Here is a 23,227-nt window from a genome sequence, read left to right on the forward strand (position 1 = left end):
AAATCGATTGATAATACACTTTTTATAATGTAAAAGTAATATTTAAGTTGTTAGTAAACAAAGTATAGTATTCATAACATTTATGTTATTTTAGAATAATAAATTTTATAATGTTACGTTTAGTTTTCTAACTTATTTTAGTCTTATTGAAATTTAGATAGATAATGAACGTTAATTTTAAATAATTACCTTATTATGTGGTGATGATTACATGGATACGATGAACGAACACACACAAAAATGAAGAAGCGTCAACAGTTGAATACAGTTATCAAACGCGGAATTTATTGAATTCCTGTCAAAATGTTATTTCCAGCGACTGGAACGCTATCTAGTTTTTATTGAATAAAATGGATACTGATTTAATGGAAAACATAACCTGTAATAAACATGTGATTTAAAAACCGCAGAACCAGTAAACAATTTATTTTTTATATCATTTTTTCAACCAGCAGTATAATTATAAAAGCATTTATTTACAAGATGGAAGTTTTAAGAGAATTATTTACTAAAATAAACTGGTGAGTTGTTAAAAATTTTATATGTATTTTAATCGTATTAAATCTTGTAATTTCTATGTTTCATAAATAGATTTTAGACCAGTTTATGGAGTTACATTTTCAAAGTATAGCTAATCCCTTATGCACAGGGTGTTTGTTTTAAAACGAAACTCAATTTAAAGAAAAATAACGGGCCATATTTAATGCAAATATTACAATTATATGTGCAAAACAATATTTCCATCAAATTGTTTTGTAACAATGTTGAACCATTTTGGTTTAACAATATCATTTTTGGTAACAATGTCCACAATTTTCATCAGTGCAAATCTTTACCCTATTTCTCATATTGCATGCAACCTTTCAAAGTGTACCTCTTACAATTTCTCATAATTCTTAAGTTATGTTGTCTTTCAGTTGTTCAGTGGTGTGTAGATTTTTGAATACACAACCTTTTAGATATTCCCAGTGAAAAAAATTGCTGGAGAAAGATCAGGTGACCTAACTGCTCATAAGCCAGTCGATATTACACTTCAAAGTTCCATTGTTGCTCTTTTCATGTGACATGCGGCCCAATCTTGTTGAAACCATGAATCTCTCATTTAATTGTAAATTTGCAATAGATTATGTCACAATTTGGTACTTACATAACGCCACTGCAGCTACAGCTGCTGTTTAGGTTATGTTGACTTCGTGTACTGACAAATCATACGTATATCAAAATTACCTTATAAAATATAACCTATGCTCGCTTCACTCGCTAACCTCTTATGTATTAACGCCACTGCAGCTACAGCTTTATTTTAAAACAAAGTAGTCAATTGGATTTCGGTGGATTAACATTAATTGGATTTCAGTGCTATAACATTAAGGTTATATTATTAATAAATTGTATATATTATGCATATTTAATGTTAATTATAAGAGGTTAGCGAGCGAAGTGAGCGTAGGTTATATTTAGTTAGCTTATTTTGATATACGTACGATTAGTCAGTACACGAAGTCAACATATACATACGAATTCAACATAACCTAAACAGCAGCTGTAGCTGCGATGGCGTTAATACATAAGTAGCCACAATTTCTTGGTAGTATTATTCTTCACCTGGAAATTACATAACGTACATCAATTTTCTGCGGGTATAGAGATTGTGAATGGATGGTGTGACGATTGTTGGAGGTCCAATAGCGATCATTCCAACTATTAAAATAACCACTAAAATCAAACCAAACCTCATCTCTAAAAAATACATTACCAAACTCTTTAATGCTTTCCCGAACAAAATGATTAAACCATTTATGGTAGTGGAGCTTAGCAACATAATCAACTGAGTATAATTTACATGATAAATGAATTTGGTATGGGCTTAAGTTAAGTAGCCAGGTAGTTTTAGCCAGCAGTATATTGAGATATTTTTTTTTGTTATGCAAGTTTTTGTATGATTTGTTAGATGAGTTTAACCCTAACCAATGTTTTGTCATTAAGTACTGAATGTTTCTGATTGCAAACGGAACTAGTCCCTCTATATTTCTTTATCAAATGGTAAATTGAAGATTTATTCAATAAATTCTTATCCGGAAACTGCAGTTGAAAAGCTTCTTGCCACAAAACAAAATATTTAGTTGTTAAATAATTTTCTACAATAAAAATCCTTTCTTCAGTGTTCAAAACCATTTCTTCTGAATAAAAAAACCACAGATAACGAAAAATAACTAACTGTTCACAAAAAAAGAACTAGAAAATTATAGCAGCTGATTATAAAACAATAACAATAGATAGGGCTGTCAACCTCTTCGTTCAAAATTATTGTATTAACTTTTTTAAAAATATTTTGCTTGGGTTGCGTTTTAAAACAAGACAAACTATATTTTTTATTGCTAATTCATTTGTCAGAGTTTAATGAGATAGACTTCAATTTGTAATTTTTATTGATTGTGAGTTTTTTTACTTATTTATAGTGATACACATTAAAACATACAATTTCTCTTTATTAACTCTACAGAGCTTCTGTAACATTTACTTATGAGCTGTGAAGCACGTTTTGTATTATAAGCTCTATTTGTATGTTTCTGTCTATTTAGGGATGCTCACAAAACAGGTAGTCACAATGATTCATTTTTTAATGATAGTTCTCTAGCTAGTGCTAGAAAACATTCTTATGCAATACAGATGATGGATGATGCATTAACATTTAGTCCAAATTACACTCGATCTGATATCCATGCTGAGGAGATATTTTTGAAATCATTAGAAGAAAAGAGAAAATTGGGACAAACTAATTCAGCGGTAAGTTTTGTTTGAAAATTGTTTAAATGTTATTAACGTTGTGTATTATTAGATGTATTTATAAGTGTTTGATTATTTAACAAAACTCATCTCTTCCCCAAAACATCACTGAAATTCGATTCACATTTACCGTATGAAGGGTCAAGGGAAAAAACAAGGAATGTCATAATATCCCAGTTTTTTTTTTAGAAATAATTGTTATAGATTTTTGGTTGTGTTAGTTAAATTATTTGAAAAATTATGTTGTTTTTACAAATTATTTTGTTACTAGTTGATTTATTTTAATTGTGGTAATAAACGCTTTTCTATTTTACTGTTTTGAAATTAATTAAAATTATATTTTGGTTTCTTTTTTAACTAATAAAATTGTAACATCAGTTTCTTTTTTCTTTTAGAGATATGTTTTTATTTTTATGTTTTGCTGCAGATTGTTATTAAAACAAATTTACCACATGTATACTTAAATGATATATTAAACTTTTCATTAAAAATTCTATAAGAATTGTAAATGTATCATATGAGATGGCACAGAGAAACGGGAAAATTATAAATAATTAGAAAAAATGAAGTAAAGTTACTAACCTTTATTTGATATTGAAAGTATGTTCTACAAGAGTGAAAATTTCACTGTACATTACTTTTTAAAAATTATTTCACTTAAGTGCTGTCCATTTTTGTGTACACATTCACTAACTCGATTATGAAAATGTTACACAGCATGTTGCAATGTGTTCTCCAGGATGTTGGGGATTTCCTCTTCAATCTGTGTTTTAGGCTGGGCAAGGAATCTCTAGCCACGTAGGGATTCCAGGTAATGAACAAGCAGATTATGCTGCCGAAGAAGCGTGCACTCAACCTCCTTTCACCACCCGAGTTACTACCTCTGATTTTATTAATCGTGTAAAACAATCACTGAGAGCAAGGTGGCAGAGTGACTGGACAACTACCGTCGATAATAATCTCCAACAGATTAAAGATTCTGTGTTGCCATGGGACTCTTGCAGAAATACTTGACGTGAAGAAGTAGTCCTCTGCCAATTGCGAATAGGACATACGAGGATCACACACAAGTACCTAATGTCAGGAGGACACGCACCCCTATGCACACGATGCAACTGCCGCATGACCGTCCATCACATTCTCATAGATTGGATATGTTATGCGGTGTTGCGTCGTAAATTTAATCTACCCAGAAACATCCGTGGTATCTTGTACAATGATAAAGAAATTCTGAACCGGATGTTTCTGTTTTTGAGTAGTACTAGGTTACTGCAAAAAATTTAATATTGTGATGTATAATTTTTATGCTAGAAGATTTTTTGATAAGTTTTCCCTTACTTTCAATTTTGATTTTTTTAGTTCTATGTTTTTAATTTTATTATCCGAGCAGGGAGCCTTTTGGACTCCCTATTGCAATTAGTTAAGTTTTATATAGTTTCCTTTTTCTATTATTTTAGCTTTTATATTTTAAAGACTCCGTATGCAATATTAGTTTTGAGCTTTATTTCACGTTTTAACTTAATTTAAAATTTTTTATTATATAATTTATATTAGTTTTAAACCTTATTTTGTTTTATTTTTTTAATGTTATTTTACCTTTTTATTAAAGAAAATTCCAGGCGATGATAATGCACAGGCGTTTTTCGCCCCTAAACAAAAAAAAAATGGGCAAGGTTACTTGATCTAGTCTGGTAAACAACACTCTTCAAATGTTCCCATAAAAAAAGTCGCAGACTAAAAGTTCTGGAAGCCGGAGCAGCCAAGCGATGTTAGCAGCCCTTGAAATGATGCGATCTCCAAACAAACGTCTCACTGCTGTTGAAACCAGGTTTGCTGGAGGTCAAGATTTGGAAGAGAATGAAGCCTAAGAGCAAAAAATGTCTGCTGCATTTCACCATAATGTTGAGATGTCAATGACAGCAGAGCCCCCTTCATCTTCAAAGAAGTAAGGGCCTATCACCTCTATGATACGAAACTGCACACCATACAGTGAGTTTAGCACTGTGTAACGAACATTGGTGAAGCTGAGCAGAGTTTGTTTTTACCCAGTAATGGAAGTTCTGCTTATTCACAGATTCACTTTAGTGATAAATGGGCTTCATCTGGCATCAAAGATTTCAAGTTAGTATTCTTATAGTAGACAACAGTTTTTCACAAAATTGCAGATACAATACACGATTGTTAGGTTTTAGTTCTTGGACAATTTGAATCTTGTAAGGATAAAATTTCAGTTTGTGGAGTATTCTTTATCTGTTCCAATAACTGAGCTGCAATGAGGCAGTTTTTCATATCGAATAAAGAGGACTCCTTACTTTTACAACTTTCACAACATCAGTGTTTCTGGTGTACATACGGGCAATACATGCCCATAGATTTTTTTTCAAACCCAAAAAGTTTTTATTATATGTAAAGAAGGAACTTCACCACGGGGCAGGATCTCATAGTGTCGCCAAAACACTCTTTGTGAAGCTGCCACTCTGTCACCATGTTGGTAAAATTCCCCTACAGTAACCGCACACTCTATACCATTCCACTGCACCATCACAACTAAATGTCTGTTATTGCTCTAAAGTTTTAACGTCTTTCGTTCACTTATGGTACATCTACAGAGCTGCCTTCATCAAATTCAAAATTTCCTGTTTCTCTGCACCAGTTCTGTACATTTATATTTTTATAATCATTATGATTGAAACATACTGAACATTCTCACTATGTTTAGGTCTTCTGGTAAATAAATTTTGATCGTGTCATGTGTGGTGTAATTTCTAGGTCTGCAATGTCAATGATTGTATGAGTACCAGATGTTGTGCCCCTTTTTCTGGTGATACACAAGTACTTTTTGCAGTTTTTTTGGATGTATTCTAATCTCCTCTTAGTAATTAAAAAAATTGTTAAAAAAAACTGCATAACAAACTAGGATTTTAACATTAGTGGACTTCATTTTCTTATACAAATATTACTTTTTATGAGAAAGTAGCATCTTTATATAGATAAATTTTCAGGCAACAAGATTCTCTTCTCTGAATCGAGGTAATGGTAACTATCCTTGTTAAATAACAGTTTTGCTGGGTCATTAGATTGCATGGTATTAAAATTAAGTAGTAAAACTTTGCGTTCCTCAGGATTTCATCAGAATTAATAAAATCACTACTTTCAAAATGCTATAATGAAAAAAGACCTTATGAAAGTCTTTTTTCATTTATAACTCATGTGTTTTTGAAAAGAACGTAACTTTGTTTTTATGTATAACACACATATTCATAATTATCAACTGGAAAATACAGGGGAGATAAAGAGAGAGAAATCAATTGTCATTTGCAACAATGTGGACATGATTGATATAATTGTATATACTACATTTTGTGTAGGTCTAACTGGTTAAATTTTTTTTAGTTTTATTTTTATACTGTATTTTTTAAAATATACTTTTATGTAGATGTTGATATGTGTTTTATTAAAAGATAAGTAGATTTAGAAGCTAACAAATAATATACTCTTTGGAAAGATACATAATTAACCATATTAACGAAACTGTATTTATGACATCAGCTTGTTTGAGTCCACTTCTGAAGATAAGTGGATTAACTGCATTTCGTGATTTTTTTAAAATTAAATATTTAATGAAATATAATTGTATTTTAATTATTTCTAATTATATTTAATTGTTTAGGAGGAAGAGCTGTTTTTAAGACCTGGTGAATATCGTACTTATATCAGTTATCCAAAATTGTCTGCATTTTGTAAACAAGATATCAAGAGGTACAAGTTTTTGGATGAAAGATTGGAAAGAAATATTCCTTTATCTCCAGCAGAATTAGAAGAATATGGGGTATATTAATTCTTGTCATTTATAAATCATTTTTACTTTTGTGTAATTTAATTAATTTTTTTTTATTACACTATTGTGTTAATCAGTGAAGGGTTATATGTTTCACTCATTATGTATATGTATTTGTATTAGTTAAGTCTTGATCCCTTATTTGTTAAGATTTTCAAATTATTAATTCACATTATCATGAATAGTGTACTGTATATTGCTATTAAACTAAAAATTAAATATCAACCTGACATTATTAGGAGAAAGGTTATGTGTTTGGGCGGTATATTTTTTACCTCTGTAATGCGAAAATGGTTCAACCATTTTTTATGAAATAGGTATAAAACGTTTAAGTTTTAAAAGTTACTATTGTAAGGTGGCAATTTAAATAATTTTACAAACAGTAATTTAGGAGTTTGATTAAGATATCCTTTATCATCCAGTTATTTAGTTTATATTTTGACAAGCTTCTATTTGTGGAAGAAAGGAGTGTCTCTTGGTATTGTGATCAAAGGTGCAGCTTAATTTTTAAAAATGATATGATTGTTTTAAGTGTGATGATGATTGATAATTCTGTCTATTTATTTTAATAAATAAATTAAGGACTTTAACTGTAAAAAAATTTCAAGATATGTCATTTACAGGGAAGGAACCTGTGAGATGAAAGATTGTTATAGATAATGAAGTCTTCAAACAAATGAAATTTTTTAAATATAGTCTTTCACATAATGTAATTAAAAACTTTAAAATTAAGATAAACTTCAAAGCAGTGTGTTGAAATATTAGATAGAATTTAAGGAACAAAGCCACAATTAATAGCCAGCTAGAATTTAAAAAGACAATGGCTGTTAGAACTGTACTATCACAAAGTAATCTTGCCTTTTGGATTGTTATTATCTAATTAGTAATAATGCAATTTGTAGAGTACCATCTTGACATATGAAAAATGATATTGAGGTTAAAAAAGACTGTTTTTAGGATTTGTTTTTTCCATGATAGTAAAAAAATAGTTCTGAGGAATTACTTGATCAACTTCAATTTTTTTCGTATTTTATTATAACATAGTAGATATGCTTAAGATCAGGAAAACAAAGATTTAAATGTTGAGTACTTATGCAAGATTAAAGCCCATACCACATTATCAGTACTCTAATCAATTAGCAATTAGTTTTTTAAGTTATGGTGACCTGTTCAGATGCTAATCCATTTTTTGGACAGACGTTTAAGGTTAAGATTAGAGTTTTGTAGAGAGAGAATAAACCATAAATTAACCTTAATGATCAGAGTCTAAGTTCAAGTCAGCCATTGAAGATGACTGACGGCACTCTTTGTTAGGGTGATTATCTGTCATACACAAAACTAATAGCGTGGAATATGTGGTGTATTCTTTTTCTGTAGTGACTATATCTCAATTTAAAGATAAATTTGGTCAAGTTTTCTATGAGATTGTACGAAGTATTGTCATAGAATTCTAATTTATCTTTTAATATCTTTCCACAGAATGAATTAGCATCTGAACAGCTCTCGATAACTCACAAAACTGAAAGCTAATTGAATAGAGTACTGATAACATGGCGTGGACCTGGATCTTTCATTGATTATCCACTGTCCAAACCTGTTTTTGAGATTTAGATCTTGGGTTTTCCTAATCCTAAGTAAATTTGCTATGGTATATTAAATTATGAATAAAATTGAAGTCGATCAAGTAATTGCTCAGAATTATCAATATTGAAAAACAGTTTGGTGGGAAATTTTCTGATGCTAAAGTTTCAAATTGTAATGTAATACATAACATCTCATATCCAAACTTCTGGAAACCGGTAGCATTCTGGATCCTCTGTTTCAGAATAGCCATCACATCAGATGTGACAGTTTTGGATATGCAAATTAGGATTATTAACATACACTTCAAAACTATTTGAAAAGAATTTTATATTACGTTTTAAAATACCTAATATTTGAGATTGTTAAACGAGATATACAGAAGATAAAAAGTATTAAAAGTGAAGTCTCTTTGACAGTTGTATCAAATACGTGAAACTGAATGAATTATTTTATATATATGTTCTTTATCAAGGACTAATTAGTTTAATATTTACAAGAGATCATCCAGCTTATTTACAAGAGGTTTTCCAGAAAGTATGTTCTGAAGGATTATACTAAGATCTTACTTGCATAACATTTTTATTGTTGTTTGTAGTACAAATCTTACTCATTTTTTTTTATATAGTTCTTGCTATTGTTGAAGTACTTAGGGGTACCAGAAGTTCTGTTCCTTCATATTTGATGCCACTTGCGAAGCAAGCCATGTTTAAACAGATTGTTTAATCTCATCATCATCAGTGTGGAAATATCAGTCGCTAAGAAAGATTTTAAGATAAGAAACAAGTGATAATCACTTGATGCAAAGTTCAGGCTACATGAAGTACGATCAAACTATTCCCTTGAAGTCAAAGGTTTTTTTTAGGTCTTTTGTCTTATCGGGTTGAAAAAGTGTGTCATCATTCCATAGAGTGTTGATACGTGTAATTTTCATGCCTTGTCCCTAGTGTCTATACAGTTCAAGAAGGTATCTTCTTATTTTCTGTACATACTGAAAAATTCCAATGGGCTGCCCAACTGTTTTATTTTGTGTTTTTCCATTAGCATTTCTGGTAACCAATATGTACACAACTTCTGATAATTTTCAATTTCTCAGATAGAATTTTGTGTAGAAATTGATTGTGTAATTTCTGGAAAATGCACAGAGAGAAATGTTGTGATGAATATTTCTTCTCTTTAATCTTGCGATTAATTGCAGTCGTCAAATCACCATCGAAGGTGCATTAATTATCATGCATATTATTGTGTTTTTTTATTATGCAGTCAAACTCATCTTCGTATCAAAGAATCACTCATTCTATCTTCTCGATAAATGTGCAAATCTGATGGTGAATTTCAGCTGCTTTAATGTTCTTTTATTAAAAAAATAAAAAAAACATCACAGACCTAATTTTACACATATGTGGCAGGTTTTTCGATTTTCTTTAACATTATAAACACGCACTAAAAAAGCATACAGATCAGACAGCTGAATAAAAATAGCATCAATCGCTTCCTAACATAACTTAAATCGGCTTACATATATTGGTGAAATAGCAATATTTATAAATGGTCTTCATTTCTGGGTGTACCTCATATTTAGTTGTTAAAATATGTTTTATTCATAATTTTAATTTATGATACAAAATGATATTCAGTTTACGTTGTCTGACCATAATAAGTTGTCAGAGAAGTCTTAATTATATTATTCTACCAAGTTATTTGCATTAACTTTCAGAAAATTAAAAGTATTTATTTTATATTGTGTATATTAAATTAATTTTTTTTTATATTCATTTTTATTTTACTAAAGAATTTGTTTGTTGTATTTGTTTCAAGAAATTTAATGATCGTTTAAAGATCGAACGTGAAGAATTTTTAGATTTTGCTAGACAACAATGGATAAAACAGAATTATCAAAGACATAACAACATATTACCTGGAATAAAACTATATATCGATAAAGTATGGCAGGTACGTAAAGTTACAACTATGTAACCCTTTTAAAAATAAAATACAATCTCACTAAGAGATTATATATGTACGTATGACTCTGGTTTAAGTGTGCATGAATTCTTTTGTTGTAAATGCTTCCTCCAATTCTGTTTTTGTGTTTCTATATCACTGTAACACTGTATGAGATATGGCTATTGAATATTGAGACTAATGCTGCTACAGAAGAACTGCGCATGCACGAAATTCATTCGACCATAGCTGTGTAGCGTGAAGCCTTCTCTTTCAATTGTTGCCACTCCAGTTTCTGTAGACATATTAGTCTGGTCGTAGCCTTTATTTGGATAACATCTGTTTTTTTTGTTTTGCCAATAAAATTATAAGTGTTTTATTAGAGCAAAGAATTGTCATGAAATTTCATATAAAACTTGGAAATAAGCCTACTGAAACTTATCTTTTATTAAAAAAAGTATATGGCAATGAATATTTATCACGTGAACAGGTTTTTGAATGATTTAAGCGTTTCCAAGATAGCCTTGAAGACATTGAAGATGACGTTCACCTGCGTCACCCTTCCATGTCAAAATAAAAATATTGAAAAAATTGGTAATCTGATCCGATCTGACCGTCGATTAACTATTCTTGTCTTTATTCAAGGTCCTTGCTCAACTCCATGAAAAAAAAAAAAGAAAAAAATTATTAGAATTGTGAAACAAGTCATGGGTTCTTCGTTAGGACAATGCACCGGCTCACACTGCATTGTCTGTCAAGATGTTTCTAGCCAAGTAGAGGATCCCAGTGTTAGACCATCCATGTTATTCAATTGACCTTTATCTGTTTCTCAAGGTCAAATCTGTATTAAAAGGAACAAGATTTCAAACCGTTGAAGCTGTGAAAGAAAAAGTGGCATACGTCATAAAAGAGCTCACTGAAGAAGACTTCTAGCACCGTTTCAAAAAATGGAAAATTTGTATGGAGCGTTGTAGGGATAGAGGAGAGGTGTATGTTAAAGCGGGTAATAACTAAATATGTATAAATTTAAAATAAAATATTTTGTAGCATTAGTCTCATTATTTAATAGCCACACCTCATATTTTCACTCTCAAAACACAATGTAATTGTGTAAACACCACAGTATAATTTAGCACTTAGAAACTTCAATTTATACATATATTTGATTATCCACTATGTCCATAAAATTATGTTAGATTTCAGATAAACAATGAAATATCTAAATAAAAAATTGTAAATCCATAATACTGACACTGCGTTAAAAAGTCATTTGAGCAGTTTTTAAATTGTAGATTAGGTTTCAGATGCGAATGCATGTTTATGATCTCAATTTTAAATCTGTGATTATTGTTTGACGTTAATATCGTATGTTTAATGCAGATCCATTGCATAAAAATGTTTATTGTAGGAAGTAACTGGACTTATTGCCAGTTTAAAGAAACTGGGAGTTTGTTAAATCCAAAATATTCTGGCGAACAAAGTGTGTTAGTGATAAGTTAATTGAAAATGAACTGCAGGGTTACATAAACAATTTAAAGAAGTTGGTATAGACCTGTAAAAAAAAGAATTGCTTATTTACAAAGTTTTGAAAAATCTGTTTAAAGAATTACTACTCTATCTGGATAATAACCATAAAAGATATGTTTCATGTCTGTTGTATTCATCAGTATAACATCACCTACATAGCAAGAAACACTTTTAAAAGTCAATTTTCATTGACTTTTATATCATGATGACATCCATTTTACATGTTAGGAATGTGTGGGTAGGAGGCATTGCTAGAACAATTATCAAACTTCACATTCTTAAGATTTTTACCAACAATGTTTAAAATAAACTGCATGCAGTAAGATAAACTGAAACTCTAAAAAACAAGAATCACATAGGCTGTTGAGTCGATCATACTTGATGTGTTTCATTATATGTAGCAAGATAGTTAATTGTAGATCTCTTTAGGACTTCAAACAATACCATATCAAATTGCTTTAAACTCGTCAGAATGCTTGGTTAGTTATTCTACCATTTAGGATGATATATTGAATTGTTCAATATATGTGATTATACAAAATAAATACTTCTGAAAATAAAGTATACTTCATGAATACAGTGTATATGCAATTTTCTCACTACAGCTACATCCTACAATAGGCATATATTATTGCACATAAATTTAATACTAAAACTTTCAGACACTTCATTTAGAGTTTGTATTTCAGGATGTTAACATGTTAGTGTTACATGATTTAATGATTGTTTAAAAATTGTTTAAAAAACAATGTTATGCCCCCCTTACATATGGAATTTTATTTTTTTTTAAATTTATTTATTGAAAAATAAAAAGCAAATATAATTTATTTTTCTAAATAGTTTCTTGGTTTAGAAATACATTTTTCCCAGCAAGAAGGTATGTTTTTTATCGCAGCATCGTAGAATGGAGCTGGTTGTATCAGGACCCAATTGTGCACGAATCCCTCCACGACCTCATCATCTTCAAATCATTGCCCTCCTAGAGCTTCTTTAGGTGGGCCAAACAAATGAAAATCGCAGGGTGAATAGGGAGGATGATCAAGTTGAGTCTAGTGCATTTCATCTAGTTTTGAGACCGTTAGAGCTGCAGTATGGGGTCTGGTATTGTGAAGGAGGTTGGCCTCTTAAATCAGTTGGTTTTGTCTTTTGCGGCAATATGCAACCCTCACCTCGTTCAACAGCTTGCAGTAATAAGCAGCATTGATTGTGCGTCGCTCATGCAAAAAATCAATGAACAAAATGCCTCGCCGTTTGAAAAAAATGGTTGAAAGGACCTTGTAAGCTGACAGTTGAGTCTTGGCTTTCACTCCATATTGGCTTGTTTTGACTGGAAAGTGTAGTGGTGGACCCATGTTTCATTGCAGGTGTCAATCCAACTCAAAAATGCTTCACCTTCTTTTACAAACCTTGCTGTAAGCCTCTGACAGACCTCCAAACGTCTCAATTTCTGATCTGTGGTCAAAAGGTGAGGGATCCATCTGGCACACTTAATGGAGATAGAAATCTATGTAATTCAAAAAAAGATTAGTTATCAGCTTTTTCATTTATTTTTAATGTGTACTTACTTTTTATTTTAGTTAGTCATGATCCAGTTGCTGAAGATTTGGTGCGGTCAAGTGAAGTACAAGTCGTTATTTCAAGTAGTGGTTTAAAATGTTTATTGGACAATCATTGTATGAATTTAGCTGGATCTGTAGGTCATTTGTGATGTGATCACTTGACAGCTCCCATAACTTATTCAGACTTGTGCAATTTTGGATACTCTCACACCCGTCGATCGTCTTCAAGAATGTCTCGAACTGTGCGAATGTTTTGGTCTGTAATGCTGGTACAAGGACAACAATCGTGCTCCTGATCTTCCATACGTTCCATGAACTCTATGCCCGGCAAACCTATCAATCCTTGACAATATTTGGTCCCCAAAGTGTGCAGTTGATATCCGGAAAATTTCTGTCGCCTGAACTCCTTCACGAGCAAGAAATTTTATAATTATGCTTTGTGCAGTGAGGGGGGTGCATCTGTTGATCCGAATCATGAGCGTTACTGACGAATTGGTTGGGAATGTAGAATGGCCAGCTCTCCCCACTCTTAATGACCCCACCCAAGCATACTAGAAGCACAGGCCCAGTCCTAACAAACATAGATGCTCAGGAACAAAAATCCTGTTTATAATTATTTACCCTCGTAACGTGTTATTTTTGAAATTTCTTCATTTGTGTCAAAATTCTGAGATTTTACTAAAAACATAAAATGTCTTTATTTTAAATAAAAAATAATTATATTTGTCGATGTATTAATTACCTATTGATATATTAAGATATTGCTAGTTGTATCATATAGGGAAGTTGGTACATATATAAGTTTTATTTTTGTATGCCTTATTTTTATATATATATATACCTTAAAGCACTAACCAACTTTTGTCTGCTTGTATTTGACATATTGCTATAAGTCAATGGTTTTTTTTTAAGAACAGTGTATTTTTTCACTTATTAGATCTTCCCTATCTTTTTTTTTATAGATTACTAGCCGGTCAAGACTTTGATTACTGCAAAATACTTCATGAATTACTGCAAATGTCCCCAAATTTAATTTGACCAATGGTTTGGCCATAGTAAAGAAATATCGGCAAGGAAACCCAGCTGTTATCCCAAACCATTAAATGGCCATCGTCTTCTTAAAACAGTGAAACATTTCAGAACAAATATGAAATTCTATGCTTGCTATGCTCTTTCTAGGCATAAAAACTAAGTTTATGCAAAATTTCAGCTCAATTGGTATAGTATTTTTGCATGAAAGCGTAACAGATTCACAAAAACCACTAGATTTTATGTAGATAATAGATTGATATTTTTTATAAATTTCAATTTCAACTGATATGCGATTTTAATGGTTTTTTTTTCAGGCTAGACATGATAGATTATCTCAGTATCCAACTTTTTACAAACAGATTGCAATGATACCTTTAGTTTATAATAAAGGAGCTGATAGTGAAGATAATCAAATTAATATGATACCAGAAATGATTCTTCGTATAAAGGTACTTTAATATATATATATATATAAATCAAAAACTTGAGTGTGGCAGGTTATTTAGATATTGTTAATATTTTTTCAGTATGTGATTGATAAACATTTTTTTTTTTCTATTTTTATGAGATACCTTCAAAAATATCTTAATTAACGTTGCACAAGCTTTTTTTTTTTATTAAAATGTTTTTCGTATCTGTTCACTTTTCCTAACATTCATAAAGGTTTTAAAAACCCAGAGCTATTTTCTCATGTTGATGATGACATAATTAGTGCCCTTGTATTACTTTCTTTTCAGAATCAAAAGTGACTTGACATAATATCAATTTTTCTTGACATCTGCAACATACAGAAAAATTATATTATGCAATATAATATACTTCTTTACTAGCATGGACTGATTTGCTGGAATATTATCAAGTACAAGAACCCAGTAGTTGTTTTTCTATTTTTCAGAGTATTTTTGTTGCTATTGCATCGTGCAGATGTATCTGTGTTTATTTCCTTGTTTACTGATAAGCCTTTAGGAATAAATTTATGAATGATAGCACTGCAATTGAAAAATACTTTCTCATAGCTTTTCCTTTAATCTTGTCAAAAGAGAAATGATTATTAGTAGTTCTGATGAAAAAACTTTGTTGTGTTCTTTTAAACTCATGGCTTTTTTTTTATTACTCTATTTACAAATCTTTTAATAATAATTTAGATTTTATCTTTATCATATTGTGTACTTAATTAAAATTATTGAATATTGACCTAATTTTAATGAAAATTAATCTACAACATTCAGTATCATAGCTGTGATTTATGTGACTTTAATAATTGTTTTCTCTCATGCTTTCACTACCAACACATGTACAGAATGTTTTTCTAAGTTATATAAGGGATAAGCATTTTAGTGGGAAAAATATATTTTATTTTTAGTCCTCGAAGGAATCTTAAATTACGTATTATTACGTTAAATATTATATGTATTGTTGTATATGTATATTGTATTATTTAAATTATGTATGTTATTATTATTATTAAATTTTAAATTGTGTCTTAGTTTTGTAAGTAGAATGATGCAGTATAATTTACTGGCTTAATTTGTTAAAATAGTAGACATGGCTTACGACATATATATAAAAAAAAATATAGTAAACTTGTTAAATAAAATTGGTTTAAAGGTAAATTTAAAATTTTCTCTTAATGTTAGGGTAAGCCTGGTAATCTAGCAACACCACGAAAAGATATGAATGGACCGTTATACTTACGTACTGATTACAATGTTATATCTCAAGATCGGCCTCCAGACTACTCATCAAATTACCCAACAGGTATATTTTAATTAATTTTTTTTTTATTGTTAGAACAGATTTTTATTTAATTAATAACAGTGAAATATTTAATTTTAATTATGTTAACAATAATTATTTTCTTAATATTTATTACCTCTGATAAAATATTTCAAAAATTATTTTTTTATTTGTAAAGAAACTACTTCTAATTCGGACAAACTACACTAAATTTTAAATAGTATATAAAATTATATATAGTATAGACAGGATATATCTACCAGTAAGAGATATAATAGGTAGTCTAAAAAGTAATTAGCCCTTTGCATGCAGTGTTAGCTTTCCAAATCTCAGGATATATGAAACGCAGTGGTTCAGGCTGAACATCATTTGACAGCTGGCAGTTGAAGCTAATAAATGTCCAAAAAGTATTGGAATTCTTATACTTAGACTTAAGATATTGCTCCATGAAGATGAGTGAACTTTACGCAAAACTGTGCTACATTTTACAATTTTATTTCGACAAAGGTGCAGATGCTGTGCAGGCCTATGAAGAAATTTATGCTGTTTATGGGCAAGATATGTTATAAAAAGCAACAGCCAAAAGATGGTTCAGTCGCTTTCATTCTCAAAATTTTGATGTCCAAGATGCTCCTTACAATGGGTGACCAATCACAGAAAAAGTGAATGATATTCTGGCAAAAGGCGAGGAAAAAGTCATGACATCGCCAATGACCTTAAATATTCATCATCAAACAGTGTTAAACCATTTAAAGGAAGATGGCTACAAAAAAGAAGCTCTCTGTTTGAGTGTCACATGATCTAACTCTACTGCTGACTCTTACATGTCTGCAAATCTCTACTAAAACATAACAGAAACCAAGCCGATTCTGTAGCAGTTGATCATGAATGATGAAAAGTGGATAACCTTCAACAACAATAAGCGAAAAATATTGTGGTTGAAGCAAGGAGAAGCTCTACAGTCTGTGTCAAAGCCCACACTGATGCCCAGGAAGGTTATGCTGTGTATCTGGAACTGGGAGGGTATTATGCATCATGAGCTGCTCCCACTAGGCAAAATGATAGATTCAGACCTGTACTGTCCACAATTAGCATGATTACACCTAGCAATTCAGAAGGAACAGCCTGAACTGGTCAACATTTAGGGTTTCATATACTACACTGACAATACCAGACCACATAATCTTTAACAACCCCTCAGAAATTGATAGAATTTGACTGGGAAGTTCTAATGCATCCACCATATAGCCCAAACCTAGTACCGTCAGATTATTATTCTGCAGAACTTGCTGAATGGTGTTAAGATAGTTTCAAGAGAGGCCTGTGAAAATCATATATCACAATTTTTTGACCAGAAACCACAACATTTCTATAGCGGATTATGGTATTGCCAAAAAAATGATATTATTAAAGAAATGATGTATATGTTGTTTCATAATGTTATTTTCCAATAACAATAAATTTATTCTCAATTTTGGCGTCCAAATGCTCAATATGTTTTAGAAAGCGTGATAAACTTATAAGACCTTTAATACTGAAAAAAAATTTGCCAATCTACTCTTAGAAGTCAGACTGGAACAAAAAATATACAATATTTTATAGAATTTCTTTTAATTTTTAAAAGGAATTTAAAAACCCTAACATATTACAATAACAAATAGGTTTAGAAAATATTAAACAGTATAATAGTTGGAGCAGTGTGTAAAATAAACAAAGTGTAAAAAGAATTAAAAGTTTTTGATGAAGGTATCTTTAATGTATATCCATTGAGAGGCAGGTGTCAGCAGTGAAAAAGGAAGACTATTTCTCCAAGTGTTAGTTAATGGACACTTCCCATCACCTGTTTTCTTCATCATTCTTCCATAAGAAAAGGTAGACCTGTCATTTTGAAATTGACATTTTTTATGAAAAATTGTTAAGAATATGTATCGCTAATAACAAGGAAGCTTATTGTAAGATTTTCTAAAAATCAGAAAATTTGTCTGATAATATTATGACGCAAAGACTGATGAACCAACAGGCCAATTGTGAAGTTAAAATATGAGTTTATTTTCCGTGGTAAATAAAATTGTTTCCATAACTTATCAAAGATTAACGAAGCTGAATGTGATTTCACATCCAGCAAGTGCCAACACAAATGGTATTGGCACTTATATTAATACTGAGTGGAATCAATGCATGACACAAGTGAGTTTCTGTTGGATTCCCATCCACATGGGAATTCCAGGTATGAGCATGCAGATTCCGCTGCTAAAGACGCATGTAATCAACCTCCCTTCACCACTCGTATTACTAGTTCTGACCTTAATTGTATAAAACAGTCTCTTCCAGCATGTTGATAATAAACTCCGGCACATTAAAGATTTTATGTTACCATGGGACTTCTCACGCAGAAAAAATTCGTTGTTAGGAAGTGGTCCTTTGTCGATTGCGATTAGGACATACCAGAGTCACTCACGAGTACCTTATGTCACCAGGACACGCACCACTATGCGTACGATTCAATTGCCTCTTGACTGTGCACCACACATTTGTTGATTGCTTTTGTTATGCAGCATTGCATGGTAAATTTAAATTGCTCAGAAATATCCATCAAATCTTGGGCAATGATAACAAAGTTGTAGATCGGATGTTTCTATTTTTGTGTCATGTTGGGTCTTATACATAAAATTTGATATTGTTGCGTATAGTTTTTGTATTGGAAAAGTTTTTTATGTATTTGGTTTTGCTTTAATTTTTATGTTTTTGTGTGTACTTTTTATTCTGTTTTCTGAATAGAGGGGCCTTTATACCCCTCTCAGATTTTGTTAAATTCAGTGTTTATGTAAATTTTAAATTGTTTTTTGTTTTTATTTGTATGTTTCTTTTAAATAATTTTATTGTATTTTTAAGATTCCGACTGTGATTTTAGTTATAAATTTTTAGTGATATTAGTTTAAGTTTTATTCCATTTTTAATATTTTAGTTTTTATGTTAGTTCTTAGTCTTTCTGTTTTCCGAGAAGGGACCGTTTACATTCCCCTTGGACTTGTAAAATTCAATTTCTTTTTAGTTAAATTATATGTATATATACAGGGTGATTCAGGAGGATAGGGCAATACTTTGACAACTCATTCTAGAGGCTAAAAATAAGGAAAAAGTTCATATAAAGGTCCGAAAATGCTTCGTTAGTGAGTTATATAGGTTGAAAGATTTCACCCAAGTTTCAGTTCCTCTGCGTAAATTAAGGCTTTCTGAAATTCTGGGAAGGTCAGTTAAGGGGCAAATTCAGTTTTTTTCTTATGGTTTTGAAATCGAAAAAAATAGGACCCAGAACTGTATCTCTCTTAGTTTCTAAGATATCCCATGTAAAACGCCAAAAATAGGGTCAAAAAACACACTTTTTTAAGTTTGACGTACAAAAACGTTGTTAAATTGCCAATAAATCATACATTTTTTAAACATATATATATATATATATATATATTATTATTATTATATATACATGTATTTTAATTCTATGTTTACGGCTGTGGTATTAATTTAAAATGTATTTTTAAAATATCTTTAGCTGTGATATTAGTTGTAAGTTTTATATTTAATTTTTTAAGCTGTTTGTAGTAAGTTATTTTTAATTTTTTTTTATAAAACCTTTTTTTTCTGGGTGATGAAAATGCAAAAGCATTTTTTGGTCTCCAAAAAAAAAACCTTAATGGAGATAGAAATCTATGTAAGTCAAAAAAAGATTATTTATCAGTTTTTTCATTTATTTTTAATGTGTATGTACTTTTTATTTCAGTTAGTCATGATCCAATCGCTGAGGATTTGGTGCGGTCAAGTGAAGCACAAGTCGTTATTTCAAGTAGTGGTTTAAAATGTTTATTGGACAATCATTGTATGAATTTAGCTGCTACATGGTGCTTACCAGTTAACATTCGGGAATATAAAGGAGGTAAATTTTAAATTTGATGTATACAAATTTTTTTTTTTATAATTACGCACATATATTTGTGCATGCTTAGATACAAACATAATTATAAGTTCATAATATTCTTAATTATTAATTCTGTTTTTTGTTTTGTTTAGATAAATGCATGAAGAAAGTAGTTTTTATTGATAAAAAACTTCCGCCTAGAACGATGACATTAGCACAAAGAATCAATTGGTATTCAAAAATAGGAGTACGTTCTTTGTATTGTCAGCGTAATGATGATTTACCATATAGTAATGAGAGGTAAGGTGGTATTGTTTGAAATTTACTTGTCATTTTAATATTTAAAAGTATTATTAATTGAAAAAATAAATTTAAATTATATTTCTTTCTAAATGACGAGTGTGTTCTCTCATACTTTATGATTTTATTCTTGGTAACAGTTATTTCATTCTGAAAAAAATGTTAGATTAACTTAACAAAGAATATTATCTATTATTGAAATTAAGAAAAAAACATTTTGTTAATTTAGTGAATCTTGTAGAATCTTAATTCTCTTTTGTAATAGTAGTTCTGTAAACTTCAAATTATTTTGTAATTTCTTCTTTTTTTTCATTTAGTAACAGAGTTGAACCTAGTGGCTGTCAGAAGAATATGAATTCACTTGATAATATGGAATCGGTTTTTAATAAGTCAGTTGATTCAAAAACTAGTAAGTTTTTCTTTTAATTTTTATTATTATTAATATAGTTTATCTAAATTATGAACAATGACAATATTTAACTTATTAACTGGTAAAATTGGTTTTGTCAGTTGTGAAGGTTTTATTTAAAAATTAATAAAATTAAGAATGATATAATCTTTAATAAAATAATATAAAAAATGTCAAATTTTTTTTTTGTAAATTTATATTACGCCTAATTATACAATAGGCAATTATGAAGTTAAGCAATCTTTCAAGACTTATTAATAAGGAAAATTCTTTTTTTTTATAGATATATAATAATATACAGGGATATCATAAAAGAATGGTGCAGTTTTGAACATGGTTTAAATTAAAACAGAATTACTTACAGTTTATGTTTTTTATTTTTCAAATTTGTCGTCTTGAACATTTTTTTACATAATTAATAAATTTCAATATGTGAGCCCTTAATCGCTCGACAAATGTCCAAACGATAGTCAACTTCTCTCCAAACATAAGTTAACATTTCTTCATTAATGGTTGTCATTGCTTCATTAATCCTGTTACCACCCTTAAGTGGTTTAGGTCGCAAATTTTTTGTGTATAAACAACGCTTTTGATGTACCCCCCCCAAGAAAAAATCACAAGGTGTCAGGTCTGGACTCCTTGGAGACAAAAGTATGGGTCCTTGCCGGCCTATCCATCGATCTCCAAATTTTTCGTTCAAAGCGTCCGTGACCGATGCATTGAAGTGCGAGGGAGCACCATTTCTTGTTGGAAATGAAGTCTATGAATGTTTTCGAGTTCATCTGGCTGAGGAAAGCAATAATTGGTTAACATGACAAGATATGCAACTCCGTTAATTGTTTTTTCAGCAAAGAAGAAAGGCCCTATTACATGATTTTTCATCACACCACACCAAACATTAACTTTAGGCTAATCGCGTGTGAGTTTTCAGAGCCCCATATTCGTGAATTGTTCTGTTAACACATTCATTGACATGGAACGTAGCTTCGTCTGTAAAAATTATATCATCTAAAAATGATTCGTTTTCACTTATTCTGTTCGGCAATTCAACAGCGAAATTGTAACGTTTTACACCATCATCGGGTTTCAATTCCTGCAGTATCTGGATTTTATAAGTGTGTAATTTCAATTTTTTATGTAAAGTTTGTGAACTGTTGATTTTGGAATACCTAATTCGACGCTTCGGTGGGTATGGACTTCCCAGGACTTCTAATTGTCGATTGTCTAATTAGTTCAACCGTTTCATCTGATACACTTGGTCTGCCGGTTGATTTCTGTTTCTTAACCGATCCAGTTTCTTCGAATTGTTTGAACCGACGTGTTATGTTATTTTTGTGTGGTGGATCTCTTCCGAATTCACGTCGAAACGCACGTTGAAAATTACAGATTTTAATTCAGCCATCAATAAAACACACTTTGCTTTGTCTTTATCCGAGAAGATAGTAACTCACTAAACTCATTGCAACAACAATACAAGAACTGACGTCGCGGTTACAACTGCTGATAAACAAACTTTTGGGTTGGAGGCTTTCAGGGATGCCAATATAACATCTAGAAATTTCCCTACAATCTTCCTATGAATTACTGAAACCGCACCATTCTTTTATAACCCTGTATTATGTCAAGGAAAGCCACAATAAACTTTAATCAGAGTAGAATCACAAAATTATCAAATTAAAAATTGATGCGATAAAGATATATTAATTATTTTATATATTAATTATTGAAAATATAAAACATTAATAAATAATTATAAATATAAAAAGTTACTACAAAATATCTAGCAGTACAGAAGGTGTTAATTAAAAAATTATTGAGACGTACTTTTATATCTGTTAAATGGAGAGGTAAAATACTGTTTATTACAAAATTATTGTTGGGGTTATAAAGCTATGTAATATTTCTCAAGTTTCACGTATATTGATTAAGCGTACATGAAATGAAAGAGCAACTCAAACAGTTTTAGCAATGTGCAAACTCATAAACTGTTTCCTTCATCTTCCGCTTGAAAGTGCTAGTAGCAAAGATGGCAATCCACCCCAAACTTAGAGCATTCTGTGTTTTGCAGTTTGCAAAGTGTAAATCCGTAATTGCCATTCATCTTGCATTCCATTGTGATCCCCTGAGTTACAATAACATTTGTAGATGGTACAAACAATTTGAAACCACTGGCTGTATTTGTAAAGGGAAGTATCAGGATGACGAGTGTGTCCAAAGACAATGTTGAACATATAAGAGAGTCTGTGTATAGTCCTAGGAAATCCATTTAGAAGGCTAGGCGTGAATTAACAGCTCCATTAACATCTGTGTGGAGGGTTTTAAGGAAATGCTTACAACTCCATTCTTATCGTTTACAGCTGTTACACGCTCTAAAGCCTACAGTAGATTATGGTTTGCGTGCTAGCTTGTCAAATAAAATGAAGCACCAGGACAATGAAGACTTTTTTTTTTATCATGTTTTATTCAGTAACGAATCAACTTTCATATTAATGGAAAAGTGGAAAAGTAAACACTCATAAAGGTCATATCTGGGGATCAAAAAATCCTTATAAAATGTTGCGCTGTGATCAAGACTCCAAAATTGAATGTTTTTTATGCCG

General features: G+C 30.6%; 1 protein-coding gene across 3 annotated transcripts in view; it reads left to right on the forward strand.

Annotated features, from left to right (window-relative positions):
* The first annotated feature begins 343 nt into the window (after window positions 1-343).
* The window catches only part of LOC142333857 (uncharacterized), a 53,109-nt gene continuing 30,225 nt past the window's right edge, over window positions 344-23,227 (forward strand). For 2 of the 3 annotated variants that reach the window (XR_012758723.1, XM_075381420.1), the window contains exons 1-9: window positions 345-521; window positions 2,583-2,787; window positions 6,458-6,616; window positions 10,025-10,159; window positions 14,583-14,717; window positions 15,906-16,026; window positions 19,784-19,936; window positions 20,071-20,218; window positions 20,536-20,627. Coding sequence is in view for 1 of the 3 variants with exons in the window: in XM_075381420.1 (XP_075237535.1) it covers window positions 484-521; window positions 2,583-2,787; window positions 6,458-6,616; window positions 10,025-10,159; window positions 14,583-14,717; window positions 15,906-16,026; window positions 19,784-19,936; window positions 20,071-20,218; window positions 20,536-20,627 (1,186 nt within the window). In the remaining 2 variants the exon portion in view is untranslated. Of the gene's footprint in view, window positions 522-2,582; window positions 2,788-6,457; window positions 6,617-10,024; window positions 10,160-14,582; window positions 14,718-15,905; window positions 16,027-19,783; window positions 19,937-20,070; window positions 20,219-20,535; window positions 20,628-23,227 lie in introns of all 3 variants that reach the window. The other variant, XR_012758724.1, reaches the window with a different exon arrangement.

The sequence above is a fragment of the Lycorma delicatula genome, chromosome 13 (genome assembly GCF_047948215.1).
Source record: "Lycorma delicatula isolate Av1 chromosome 13, ASM4794821v1, whole genome shotgun sequence".
In the NCBI taxonomy this organism is placed as follows: domain Eukaryota; kingdom Metazoa; phylum Arthropoda; class Insecta; order Hemiptera; family Fulgoridae; genus Lycorma; species Lycorma delicatula.